The following is a 12811-nucleotide window of genomic DNA, read 5'->3' as shown; positions in this document are numbered from 1 at the left end:
TCAGCAGGCCGGGATGCACTTGATTCTGCGAATTGGCCCTTTTGTCGCCGCAGAATGGAATTTTGGGTGTGTCACTATAATTTTTGTTATGATTTTTTTTTTCTGGTCTCTTGAAGGATCTGTTGTAGGAGTCTAGGAGAGGTAGTATGTCAAAGAGATCTAAAATAAGTGTAACTCAAGTGGTGTAGTATGGAGGAATCAATTATTGTTAACCACTTCTACAAAGTTTATTGTTTTTTCATATTTATTAACCATAGCTGTATATTACTTACAGTGGAGTACCAGTATGGCTGCATTATATTCCAGGCACTGTATTCCGGACATACAATCAACCTTTTATGGTATGTATATATGTTGGACTTTGAATTGTAACTCATGTTAAGGTTCAAACTTCAAATTCTATCCTGTTTTTTTATTTATTTATTATTTTTTTTTTTATTATTATTATTTGGGAGTAAATGAACTGTGAACACTCTAACTTTTTTGGCTCTTCCTTGGTGTTCAGTATCATATGGAGAAGTTTACAACATACATAGTCAACCTTATGAAACAAGAGAAGCTTTTTGCCTCACAAGGGGGTCCCATAATCTTATCCCAGGCAAGTATAACCTTTAACATTTCAATTTGTTTTCAGTTCCTTAAATCATGACAGGTTTTTCACTTGGATTTTCAATGGCCGACTATTTTTCAGTAACTTTGGTTCAATGTGCTTGTCTACTTTGTCCTTAAAATGTGTATGGTCTGACAACTTCATCTAACTTCATAACAATATTGCAGATAGAAAATGAATATGGATACTATGAAAACTTTTATAAAGAGGATGGTAAGAAATATGCCTTATGGGCTGCAAAAATGGCTGTTTCTCAAAATACAAGTGTCCCTTGGATAATGTGCCAACAGTGGGATGCTCCAGATCCTGTGGTAAGATGATAATGTTTTCAAGTTGTTTGCTATTAAGTTGTAAGTATGTTTAAAATATGGTGTAAAGATAATAGTGTTTTGAAAATGTTCAACACATCATAATGCCTGTTAATATATGTTGAAAATTTTGGATTGTAAATCATATCATACATTATCTTGAATTATTACACTTGCTTCAATTTTTATTTTATTTTTTAAAATGTTTTAATAAAGGTTTTATCTTTCTGGTAAATAACAATAAATATCTATGCAACAGGTCGTATTTAGATGATAACCTGGTTATTTATGATTTTTTGCAGATTGATACTTGCAACTCATTCTACTGTGATGAATTTACGCCTACTTCTCCAAATAGGCCCAAGATTTGGACTGAGAACTGGCCTGGATGGTATGTTGAATTCAATTTAAGCCTTTGCTCCCAGTAGTCCATTATTCATATTTAGCATCAAGATGTTCAGTTCACCATGTGATAATGTATCTATCATGACTAAATTTAAGATAAAACTAGTTTTTCAAAAGTTAAAACTCGATATTTTTTTCCTTCTCCAATATTTTAAGTTTATCACTTCCTTTTAATCCTCTTTTAGCTAGATTTAAGGATGTTTATTGGATAGAATATAATTGAAAGGGTTACTCATTCATTAAATGGTCAATAAGCATACAATTTTAATAATCACAATCTTTCACTTTTATATAAATAAATATATATACATAAATTCCACATTAGAATTAGTTTCAAACCTAACTAACCACAATTTTGAACTAGTTTGTGCATATACTGACTTGTGGAACTGGTTCCATGATCTTACACCATTTTATGCTAGTTTTAGCAATTGTTTACTGTTGAAAATAATAGTTAATGGATTCTAAGTTCGCTACTTCTGTAGAAGGCTAGAGACATACTAATGCATCTGGAAAATAATAAACATATGCAAGTTTTGGAAACTAATCGTTTGCAGTTTCTATAGACTATAGAGACTAAACTGCAATTACGCTTTTATTTCCCTTTGTTCTCCCTGCCCCAGGTAATAGCAGTGAAAAGGGTGCAAAGGTTTAATATTTTCTTCTTATATTACAATAAGAATGTATCTCATTTTAATATTATTCCCTGCTGTGATTTTCTACTATGTTAAGGTTTAAAACTTTCGGGGGCAGAGATCCTCACAGACCCGCAGAAGATGTTGCTTTTTCTGTTGCTCGTTTCTTCCAGAAAGGTGGAAGTTTACATAATTACTACATGGTACAGATGATGATTATTTTTAAAAATTATGATTTCAGTTGATATAATTAATTATACATTTTATTTTATTAGGATCCACCATTAAAAAATACATTTATTCAACTGATATGCCATCTTTTAGATTTTTTATGTTGATCTCGTTATATCATCCTTGTGTGTTAGTATCATGGAGGAACAAACTTTGGCCGTACAGCAGGTGGTCCATTCATTACAACAAGTTATGATTATGACGCCCCAATAGACGAGTATGGTAAGTCATCTAAACGGAAGTTCTTATATTTTGTTATATAATTCATGCACATGTCTCTTTACTGTATTTTTTAAAAGTCCTCACAATCAATGCCTAAGTTTTCTAAATCATAAAATATCATATAACCACAGGGTTGCCTAGACTTCCAAAATGGGGACATCTTAAGGAACTTCACAGAGCTATCAAGTTATGTGAGCATGTATTGCTTAATGGCAAATCAGTTAATATCTCCCTTGCTCCTTCTGTGGAGGTATTTTCTAACCCTTAAAAATTTGACTCTCATGACTAGTTCAAATTGGTTGCCTTTTGTTTAGTTGTGAATCCTCCCTCACATCCAATCCAAATGATAGTATGCAAATTCTAATTGCTGTTTTTTTCCCTTTTGAACTTTTATGTGGTTTTGAATTATTGGTTGCTCTATCTTCTAGACTTTCTTGTCTTGCAGATGGAATCCTTTGACAGACTGTTTACAATTAAAATTAAAAATGTTATGATCATGTCCCTCCGTCCCTTTCTGAAGAAAGGAAATTTTTTTTCCTCTCCTTTTACTCAACAATACAGTTAAAATGACTACAAATATTTTTTGCGATAATGAGAGTCTTACATTAGATGTGATATAACTTGAAAAATTGTTTATAAGGCGAGTGATAGCTTTCACTTACAAACAATTTTTCAAGCCATATCATATCCAATGCAGGAATCTCAATGCACACCTCACACTCAGGATCGAGCATCTGAAGTTTTACCTGATAGCAGGGTGGCCTAATGAATCCTGGCAATTTGTCCATAGGCTGATATGGTAATTACTGTATTGCAGGCTGATGTGTATACCGACTCATCTGGAGGATGTGCTGCCTTCATTGCTAATGTTGATGATAAAACTGATAAGACAGTTGAATTTCGGAATGTGTCATATCACCTGCCAGCATGGTCAGTTAGCATTCTTCCTGATTGCAAGAATGTAGTTTTCAACACAGCAAAGGTAGGTTACCTCTGTTTCTTATTCGAGAGGCAGCTCAGCAAAACTGAAATTATGGCCAAAATCACTGTTATAAGTAACATAATGACACCTTTTTCTACAATGGAAGTTATCATGTTGGTATCCTATTTTCTGCTCACTCTAATCATAATTAATTTAATAATAAAGGGATAAAATAAATGTAAAAAAATAAGATTGTATTTATCTGTTTACGTACTTCTTTTTACCGGTCCTTGATCTTAGTCATGAAATATTCAACAGGTTTCTTCCCAGACAAACATAATTGCAATGATTCCAGAGAATTTGCAGCAATCAGATAAAGGTCTAAAAGCTTTTAAATGGGATGTACTGAAGGAGAACCCAGGAATCTGGGGGAAGGCTGACTTTGTCAAAAACGGCTTTGTCGACCACATCAATACTACCAAAGATACCACTGATTACCTGTGGCATACAACAAGGTTTGTCGCCGTGTACAAAATGGTTAAGAAAACAAATTGAACAATTAAAAAGATAAAGGATTGAAATGTGTCTGTCCATTATATTGCACTGGTGTCTTACATATATATTTATGTGGCCTGAACGTGATTATGCTGATTTTATAATCATAAAATGATTTAGAACATTTTGCGGCTTTTGTTTGCTTTTGGTGGAAGGATTGGAACATTTTCTATTTCACTATGTTCATATATCTGTAGCGTTATCTTGAAGAACCGAGAATGCAAATTAGATTCATTCTTGAAAATCTCTCTGTAAAACGTTGATACTATTCCCTTCCTTCTTTCCTGAAAAGCTCATTTATATATAATGTAATAGACATAAACATGTACAATGAATTGAAGTGTATTTTCAAAGTAGATAAATTGTCTGTTAAAATTCTTTTTTCTGTTGATTTTAGCATATCTATTGGTGAAAATGAAGAGTTCCTAAAGAAAGGAAGCAGACCAGTTCTTCTAATAGAATCCAAGGGTCATGCTCTCCATGCTTTTGTGAATCAAGAATATCAAGGTTAGCACATTTTATTCTTACAACACTTTGCTTTTATTTGTTAATCAATTATCATTGTTTAATAAAATCAGAATCGTTGATCGTTAAGCATAACCTCTACATCCTATGTCCTTTTTGGCCTTTTTTTATCTTTCCCTTGCAAATTAAGTGTTATAAGAATAAAATTTTATTCTTAGAGTTAATTACATAGACATTCTCTGCTTCCCTGAAATAAAATGAAATTACAGGGGTTTCGCTTTTATCCTAAAAAATATATAAAATCTCAGTTTTTCTAAGTTTTAAGATAATAACTATATACCTTTACTTAATGAGTGAACAAGCCTTTCTTTCACATTTATATTAAGTGGAGAAAATTAATTATTAGAAAAAAGAAAAATAAAAAGGAAGTAAAGGAAATGAAGAAAAGAAACAGATTATTACATGTTTTTAACCTGTTGTTTCTGTCTATTGGCTGCTGGGAAGATTAGATACACTTCAGCATTCTACAAAAGAAAAATGTATTCATATGCACTCTTTTCTTTTAACCCAACCAATCCCTTCAAAGTCTGAATATCAGTGACTTGTTTGCTATGTTTTTCTGTTTCAAGCATTCACATTGTAATTTTTTTTTATATTCTTTAATTTCTGTGTGTTAATGGACTTATGAAACTATATAATTGCAGCACTTTATAGTCATAAATAAGATGGACACAAGCTCTCGCAAATTATTATTTTTTCTCAAGTTATTTTTTCATAATTTTAACTTGTTATCTTTTAGGTACTGCGTCTGGAAATGGTAGCCATTCACCATTCACTTTTAAGAATCCCATCTCTCTCAAGGCAGGGAAGAATGAAATCGCTTTATTGAGCTTGACGGTTGGCTTACAGGTGAGTTACACTGTCTAGAATTAAAACATGAATTTTCAAAAGATAGATATTATTAGTTGTTAAACCAGAGATTTGAAAATGACTCCATAAAGCTGTCTATTTCTCTGATACCCTTTAAATGATTGAACTCTCATTACATTTTTTTACTATGTTTAGACGGCTGGACCATTTTATGACTTCGTAGGGGCAGGATTAACAAGTGTAAAGATTAAGGGACTCAACAACAAGACAATAGACTTGTCTTCTAATGTGTGGACTTACAAGGTACTTTTCCTCTTGCATTATCATTGTAAAATGGATTTCAATCTGCAGGTCTCACTACCTTCTCAATCTTTTAAAGACCCTCGATTGTAGTCCAAAGTGTGAATAATTAACCTTTTTTTTTATCAGTGTTTGTCCTTTGATCTCTTCTATTTTTTGCTTTCTCAGATTGGAGTACAAGGAGAACATCTAAAGATATACCAGGGAAATGGGTTGAATGGTGTGAACTGGACATCTACTTCAGAACCACCAAAAGGGCAGGCATTGACATGGTACAAGGTAATACCTTTCTTGTTTTTGTCTTCTCTGATGAAAATCATCATAGCCATCTTTCATTTAGTATTGGTTTTTTTTTTTTGTTTTTTGGCTGAAGAATGTATAAATTTCATGGCTTTTCAGGCTATTGTGGATGCTCCGCCGGGGGATGAACCAGTTGGATTGGATATGTTGTATATGGGAAAAGGTTTAGCTTGGTTAAATGGAGAAGAAATTGGAAGATATTGGCCTAGGATAAGTGAATTCAAGAAGGAAGATTGTGTTCAAGAATGTGACTATAGAGGCAAATTCAATCCAGATAAATGTGACACTGGTTGTGGAGAACCTTCACAAAAATGGTAAAACTATAAGCAATTATGATTGAAGTGAAATTGATGAGCTGTAATGCACTGTCTTTTACAGTCATTATAGATTTAGTTCCTTTTGTAGAGTTTTTTCTCATCCTTGTTATGATAAAAAAAACATTATGTACTTCCAATGAATCAGGTACCATGTTCCACGATCTTGGTTCAAGCCATCTGGAAATGTTCTTGTGATCTTTGAGGAGAAAGGTGGTGATCCAACAAAGATTACATTTGTGAGACGTAAAGTATCTGGATTGTGTGCCCTTGTTGCCAAGGATCATCCCTCTGTTGGACTCCTTTCTGAGCATGAAAATAAGATAGAGAACAACAAAAACCTTCCTTTTGCGCGTTTAACATGCCCCAGTAACACTGTTATAACTGCTGTAAAATTTGCTAGCTTTGGAACTCCTTCTGGAAAATGTGGAGCTTACCTTAAGGGAGATTGCCATGATCCTAATTCTAGCATAGTGGTTGAAAAGGTATGTATTTTTGGCAACTTATTTGTTTTGCTATTTTCCAGTTTGAATAAACAAAAGTGTTTATCATATAAGTGTTTTCATATAAACTATAAGTTGTTTTCAACTGTCCTAAAAAGTTCATGGAAATGAGTAGAAAACGGTTTATGGATCTGTCATACATTATTTACATAAGTTTTTCTAAACAATCTTCCGAGTGTTTTTCAATTGTGACAAATATTAAAAACCTATCCATTGGCCTAATGGAAAAATATTTTCCTAAAAAATAGCCTAGTGGAAACATGCTAGGTGTGTTAGTGGATAGAATCTATACAACGATACTTCTTAGTTGGAGATTGTATTCCCATGTTGTTCCGTCGATCTTGAACAATGATACTCTTTTATGTTAAATGATTTGATTCTTGAAGATCTTTACACTTATGATGTTTTTGCAGGCGTGCCTAAACAAAAACGATTGTGTCATAAAATTAAGTGAAGAGAATTTCAAAACCAACTTGTGTTCTGGCTTATCAACCAAACTTGCAGTGGAAGCTGTCTGCAGCTGATAATACTAGTTATCAAATCCGGAAGAGTTAATTGAAGCATTGCATTGTACCATTTGTTTTGCCAGCTTGGCTGCATCAAAGAAGCTGATTTTTTTTCCATATAAATACATATACTGTTGTATTATAGGCTAGCTCTGAGGTTTAATTTATGGTAGGGGTAATATGCTGTAAATGTGCTATCCTTTGAGTGTAAGCCATTCTAAATCAATGTATTTTCTTCAGAGGCTCTGAAACTGCACTTTAGTGGTAATATTTTGAATTTTTTATTCATGAATCTTCTCACAGGAGTTATGGTTCATTTCATATATTGCTTATTATACGTTTTAAGCCAAATCGCTATATTCATTCTATTTCCTACAATAAACTGGTGAAATGCATTAATCAAAGTAATAAGTTGGATACAAATTTTGCGACAGTTGTCAATCATGAATCATGGTTTGGAAAGAGCTAATAGTAAAAGTGAAAAACGTCTTGCCTTTTGGTTTCTATATATATACATATATTTTTTTTTTCTTCAAAAGTTTTCTTTGAACAATAATCTTCTAAATACTTTTTATTAATTTTATTCTCTATTTTTAAATCAATTTATGTGTGGAATATTATAAAAATTTATTGGACGAAAATTTAGAATACTAAATTTTTATGATATCAAGAAATTGTTACAATATTGCTACTCACACCCCTCAAATTTGTAAAAAAACCAAAATACTTAAAATGTCATATGATATTTATAATATTTTTTTACAATTTTATTAACTCATAACTTACTTTCATCAACATTCATCTCATCTCACGACTCGTCAAAAAATCACCATACCTCACAAACCCTATTTCACAATCATTTAAAACTCTCATAACTCACTCATAACTTACACAATCAGTTTTTTCGTCACATTGTGGTTAAAATAACTTAAAAATGTATGTGTGTTGGTTTGTTTTTTAGTTTCATTTTTTTTTTCTTCTTTAAATCTGGGGATTGTATCAGTTCACGTACGTTGTATTGTTAAGTGAATTAAATTCACGTACGTTAAACAAAAGTAAAAGTATCATAATTTATGCAATCTTAATTTACGTACACGTACGTGATTTAAAATTGCGTAATCAATTATTTATGTGATTTTAATTCACGTATACATACGTGAATTAAGATCGCAAAATTATTGAAGATTGAAAATTAAACCATTTACGTGAACTCAATTTCACGTATGTTTTGAACTAAGTTCATGTATATTTACTATAATTCAGTTTACACGACGTACGTAAACTCAGTTCATGTAAACTTACTAGAATTTAGTTTACGTAAATGTACGTGAACTCAGTTCACCTAAACTTATGTGAAATTGAGCTCACATAAATGTTAGCAAAATTCTGAAGATAGTTAACGATGATTGATGATGATTAATGAAAATTAATGATGATGATTAATGAAGATTAATGATGATTGATGATGATTTATGAAAATGGTTAATGATGATGATGGTTAATGTTTAAGAAAATGAAGAAAATGAAGAAGTTTCTGAATGAAAACGATAAAGATAGAATAAAGAAAAAAAAGACGAGTTAGGTTAATGAAGAGGAAGAAGGAAAGGATAATTTGGAAATTATGATTTTGTTAAACATTTGAGGGGTGTAGGTAGTAAATTAAGGGGTGTTGATAGCAAAATTGAAATTGTTATTATCAACCAACCAACAAATTCAATTACACTGAAATTAGAATGTAAAAATTGTTAAGTTAGAAGGTAAGCAACAAATAGGATGTAACACGTGCAAAGTAATGGTGAGTGAGGAGGTGGAAGTGAAGCAAGTGTCATGCATGCTACATTACACGTTACAACGTTGCTATTGCTATATATAGATTTCCATTTATATATGTTTTGTGCAGCCATCAATTTAGGATCATCACAAACGCTCCTAAGAGCAACAACGCCTTTCGTTTTTGAACCTACAATCTGCCTCTTCTCTTGTAAGACTAACATAACATCTCTTCTCTTCTTTTCTTGTCTTTTATTTATCTCATATTTTCTTATAGCTTGTTTCTTTTTTCACCTGAAATATTAATCCTACCCCAGCAATAGTAATCTTTGAATTTTCCTTCTCAAATACTCATTTTCATCACCCTTTTGGTTCTTCCAGTGCTAGGTAACTATGCATTGTTCTCTTATCAAACAAGAGATGTCAAGTTAATTAGCTTTAAATTAATCAAAGTACACTACATCTTCAATTTTGCATACAAATTTATTAACAACCCATTTAAAGTCACAAAATTATAGAAACAAAAACATTAAATTTGTCTCCAATTATTTAAAACTCCAAAATTACATATTAATTTCTTTTTTATTTTAAATTTCTGTCACCAATTCACCCTTTTTCAAAGTAACATCTTACATACCTAGATTGAAATTGAATTTGATGATTTCAAGTTCGAATCTAATATGAAATCTCCAGACTTTACTTATCTCTCTCTTCTCTTAAATTTTGAATTTCAGATTACCAAGGAAGGAGTATTAAGACAAAACAGTTGCATGCATTAATATGTTTAAAATGTGTTACACTAACTCATACACCCATGTTTCTGCTGTAGGAACAAAACAACTAGTCATTAACAAATTAACCTTTGATAAGTGAAATCAAAGAAAATGTCAGGTGTATCTCTAGCAACAGCTCCTCCAGCACCACCACCACTACCAAATGCAACAAAAAATTCCAAACAGAGAACCACCAAAGCACCACCAGCAGCAGGTAGCATGATGGGTTCATTACGTGTAATAGAGCTTCAACTGGTAGCATTCATATTAGTTTTCTCAGCAAGTGGTCTTGTTCCACTTCTTGATCTAGCATTCCCAGCTTTTGCATCTGCATACATCTTAGCACTTGCACATTTTGCATTTCCATCAACTGGTTCAACCAACACTTCACACTCACAACAAGAGATTTTCAAAGGAAGTAGAATGTTTAGAATGTATGTTATTGTTGGAACAACTGTTGGGTTGTTTTTGCCACTTGCTTATGTTCTTGGAGGGTTTGCAAGAGGTGATGAACATGCTGTTCGTTCTGCTACACCACATCTTTTTTTGCTTTCTTTTCAGATATTGACTGAGAATATTATTAGTGGTTTGTCTCTCTTTTCGCCACCTGTTAGAGCTTTGGTCCCTATGATCTATACTATTAGAAGGATCTTTGTTGATATTGATTGGATTAATGATGTTTGGCTTAACAAGACTTTGCCTGCTAATGCTCGCTTTCAGGTCATTCATTTCAATTTCTCTTTATTCGTTTCTTCAATACTTCTTTATTACTTTTAAATTTAGGACTATCCCTAGTTTCATTAAAAAATATGTTGTTATTTATATCAAATGTGTATGGAGGATGAATGAATTGCAAGCGTTGTTGCATATTGCAGGACACAGCATGGTATTGGTTTGGGAAGGGTTTGGCAGTGGCAAATCTGGCTTATTTCTCAATGAATCTATTTGGGTTCTTGATACCAAGGTTCCTTCCAAGAGCTTTTGAGAGGTATTTCCAAGACAGAGGAGAGATTTATGCTAAGACAGCAGAGGATAAACGATCTGTGTCACTCAACAAACCCCAATTATCAGAGAAGAAGATGGATTAATGAAAGAGCTAGCTTTAGCAGATAGCTTGTATTGCAAGCAATTTTATACAGTTCATAATTTATCTTAAAAAATGAATAGTTAATCAATGTATATGATATATCATCATCCATGACTTAAAAATTGCTCTCTTCATTACATAATATATGGAAACTATTTATAGCTTTGGTTTTGGATAATTTTATACATATTATATGTCATACAAGCTTAATCCTAATTTAGAGGCTTGGAATTTTCTTCCCATATGCTAACGTTTTGGCTATATGCATATACCTAAAAACTGATAATAGGATTATCACTAACAAGGGTTTTAATCTAGTTGAGATTCTCATCTCAAATGAGATATACGTAGAAAGTATGTCTCATATTGGTTTTATATTAAAAATCTAACATAGATCATAATCTATCTAAAAACACTTTATAAGTGAGAGTTATGTCTCATATGTTAAATTCTGGACAATTCTGGACGTGCGTGTGAGGGATGTGTTGAACGTCCCAACCTAAAAAAGAGTTTAGTTTATATTGCTCACCTTACAAAAAATTTTGTGAAGATAAGTTGGCCTAATGTGAAACCCTAATATATCCAATATCCTTAAATGCTCAAAACAAATCCATTAACCATAATAGTTGACTAATTTGATTTTGCAAGGAACATATATAAAGTAGCTGTTATTGCATTCATCAATGTACTTTCCAAAAGCCAACACAGATGACCATTCCAGATGATAAAAAATTATCGTTGTCAACTTAATCCCTTAGGCTACATTGAAGTCACAACTTCCAAGCATACATCTCTCAAATTCTCAAATCCTAAGTCATTAAACAAGCCGCCGAAATTGTATTTGTGCACAGGCATTCTTCAAGACTTCTTTTTTCCTTACGCTAACTTTTGCAGTTGAACTTCATATGAACTCAATTAACGAACTAAATCTTTTGCACTACCAGTTTACAAAATTTTGATAGTCCAATCTTCTGCAACACGGACATTAGGTTTACGTATGGTCATGAAAGCTGGTGAATGTGCCCTTTGAACCCAAAGCGGGCCAAGTTCTATATCAACATTTTGATTTGAGGGTTCAATCAGTGCATTCTTTGAGCCAGGAGCATGTCCTAGCAGGATAATCCTCTCAATGAGAACATCTGATGTATGACGAACATTTCCACCAGAAGTAGGTGCCAGGTTCACAGATGTAAGTTTTCCATTTGCAAAAATAAAACGTCTATGGATAAAGGCACCTTCAAGAAAACCAAAACTGCTGCCATCATCAATGTACAGTTCACCTTCAGCTGCTTGGGAACTATTCAGAGCTATAACCTGTCAAACAGAGAACCGTAAAAAGTTTATCATCAAGCAAACTAGTAGTCTACTTTCCATTTACAAACAAGGTACAGCCATGCAACATTTCCCAACTCAATCTTACAGGCAGCCATTTGTTGCATGGAATGCAACAAATAACAAGGTTACTCAAACAGTCAATATCATGTACTTAGAAAAACCCATCCGCCATTTTCTACCAAAGTAGGCAAATTACTTTTTTTAAATTTTCCTAGCTAGGACGTACTCACACGCAGGCATCAACTCATTTTTTCTATGTCTAAAGTCATTCAGTTTACATCCTCTCAAGTACAGACTAAAATAGACAAATAGCATATTATGTATCCATTCAAAATCTACATAATCATAGATAGGTGTGGAGCTCAGATATTGAACTGCAAAACATTCTCGTGTTGTTACATTGATCTAAGCTGGGCTGCCAATGGCCTGATGACAAGCAGCATCGGTAACCAACTAGCATAAACTCTATTTTAACATTGATATTATCAACAAAATAAAGGGCATGAATAGAAACAAAACAGAATGAAGGCAAGAAGAAATATCTTCTTGGGGATACTTGGCATTCGAACAGATTCAAAAAAATTACATGAAATCAGTAGAAAAACCTACCAGAGTGAAAGGATCATTTGTCATCTGAGTGGAACTTCGCCGAAACCGGTCCTTCCTCGTTAGAATGGTTCCACCTCTCTGGAAAGCAGGA

General features: G+C 32.8%; 3 protein-coding genes across 5 annotated transcripts in view; 2 read left to right on the top strand and 1 right to left on the bottom strand.

The window, feature by feature from the left end:
* Positions 1-7438, top strand: part of LOC101501613 (beta-galactosidase 10) — an 8214-nt gene extending 776 nt beyond the window's left edge. The window contains exons 4-20 of the mRNA XM_012716515.3: positions 5-66; positions 275-341; positions 506-598; positions 778-921; positions 1221-1309; positions 2056-2161; positions 2324-2411; positions 2543-2661; positions 3229-3393; positions 3652-3848; positions 4286-4395; positions 5153-5262; positions 5419-5526; positions 5692-5802; positions 5923-6137; positions 6286-6622; positions 7054-7438. Coding sequence (XP_012571969.1) covers positions 5-66; positions 275-341; positions 506-598; positions 778-921; positions 1221-1309; positions 2056-2161; positions 2324-2411; positions 2543-2661; positions 3229-3393; positions 3652-3848; positions 4286-4395; positions 5153-5262; positions 5419-5526; positions 5692-5802; positions 5923-6137; positions 6286-6622; positions 7054-7164 — 2232 coding nt within the window. The 3' untranslated portion in view covers positions 7165-7438. The remainder of the gene's footprint in view (positions 1-4; positions 67-274; positions 342-505; positions 599-777; positions 922-1220; positions 1310-2055; positions 2162-2323; positions 2412-2542; positions 2662-3228; positions 3394-3651; positions 3849-4285; positions 4396-5152; positions 5263-5418; positions 5527-5691; positions 5803-5922; positions 6138-6285; positions 6623-7053) is intronic.
* A 1601-nt stretch (positions 7439-9039) lies between these two features.
* LOC101500552 (uncharacterized) lies at positions 9040-10928 on the top strand. 3 transcript variants are annotated; one of them, XM_004502928.4, is made up of 3 exons: positions 9040-9127; positions 9746-10409; positions 10565-10928. In XM_004502928.4, exons 2-3 carry the CDS (start codon positions 9801-9803, stop codon positions 10775-10777), a joined length of 822 nt encoding a protein of 273 aa, XP_004502985.1. In that variant the 5' UTR covers positions 9040-9127; positions 9746-9800; the 3' UTR covers positions 10778-10928. The 3 variants fall into 3 exon arrangements, with proteins under 3 accessions (XP_004502985.1, XP_073224433.1, XP_073224434.1); XM_073368332.1 differs by having other exon boundaries at positions 9051-9127; positions 9651-10409; XM_073368333.1 differs by lacking the exon at positions 9040-9127 and adding an exon at positions 9132-9303.
* Positions 10929-11429: 501 nt separating this feature from the next.
* LOC101500239 (probable glucan 1,3-alpha-glucosidase) overlaps positions 11430-12811 on the bottom strand; it is a 5649-nt gene continuing 4267 nt past the window's right edge. Inside the window, exons 6-7 of the mRNA XM_004502926.4 lie at positions 12721-12811; positions 11430-12090 (exon numbers count right to left, since the gene is read on the bottom strand). Of these exons, the coding sequence (XP_004502983.1) occupies positions 11722-12090; positions 12721-12811 (460 nt within the window). The 3' untranslated portion in view covers positions 11430-11721. The remainder of the gene's footprint in view (positions 12091-12720) is intronic.

The sequence above is a fragment of the Cicer arietinum genome, chromosome 5 (assembly GCF_000331145.2).
Source record: "Cicer arietinum cultivar CDC Frontier isolate Library 1 chromosome 5, Cicar.CDCFrontier_v2.0, whole genome shotgun sequence".
NCBI lineage: Eukaryota > Viridiplantae > Streptophyta > Magnoliopsida > Fabales > Fabaceae > Cicer > Cicer arietinum.
This window is presented reverse-complemented; position numbering and strand designations above follow the sequence as displayed.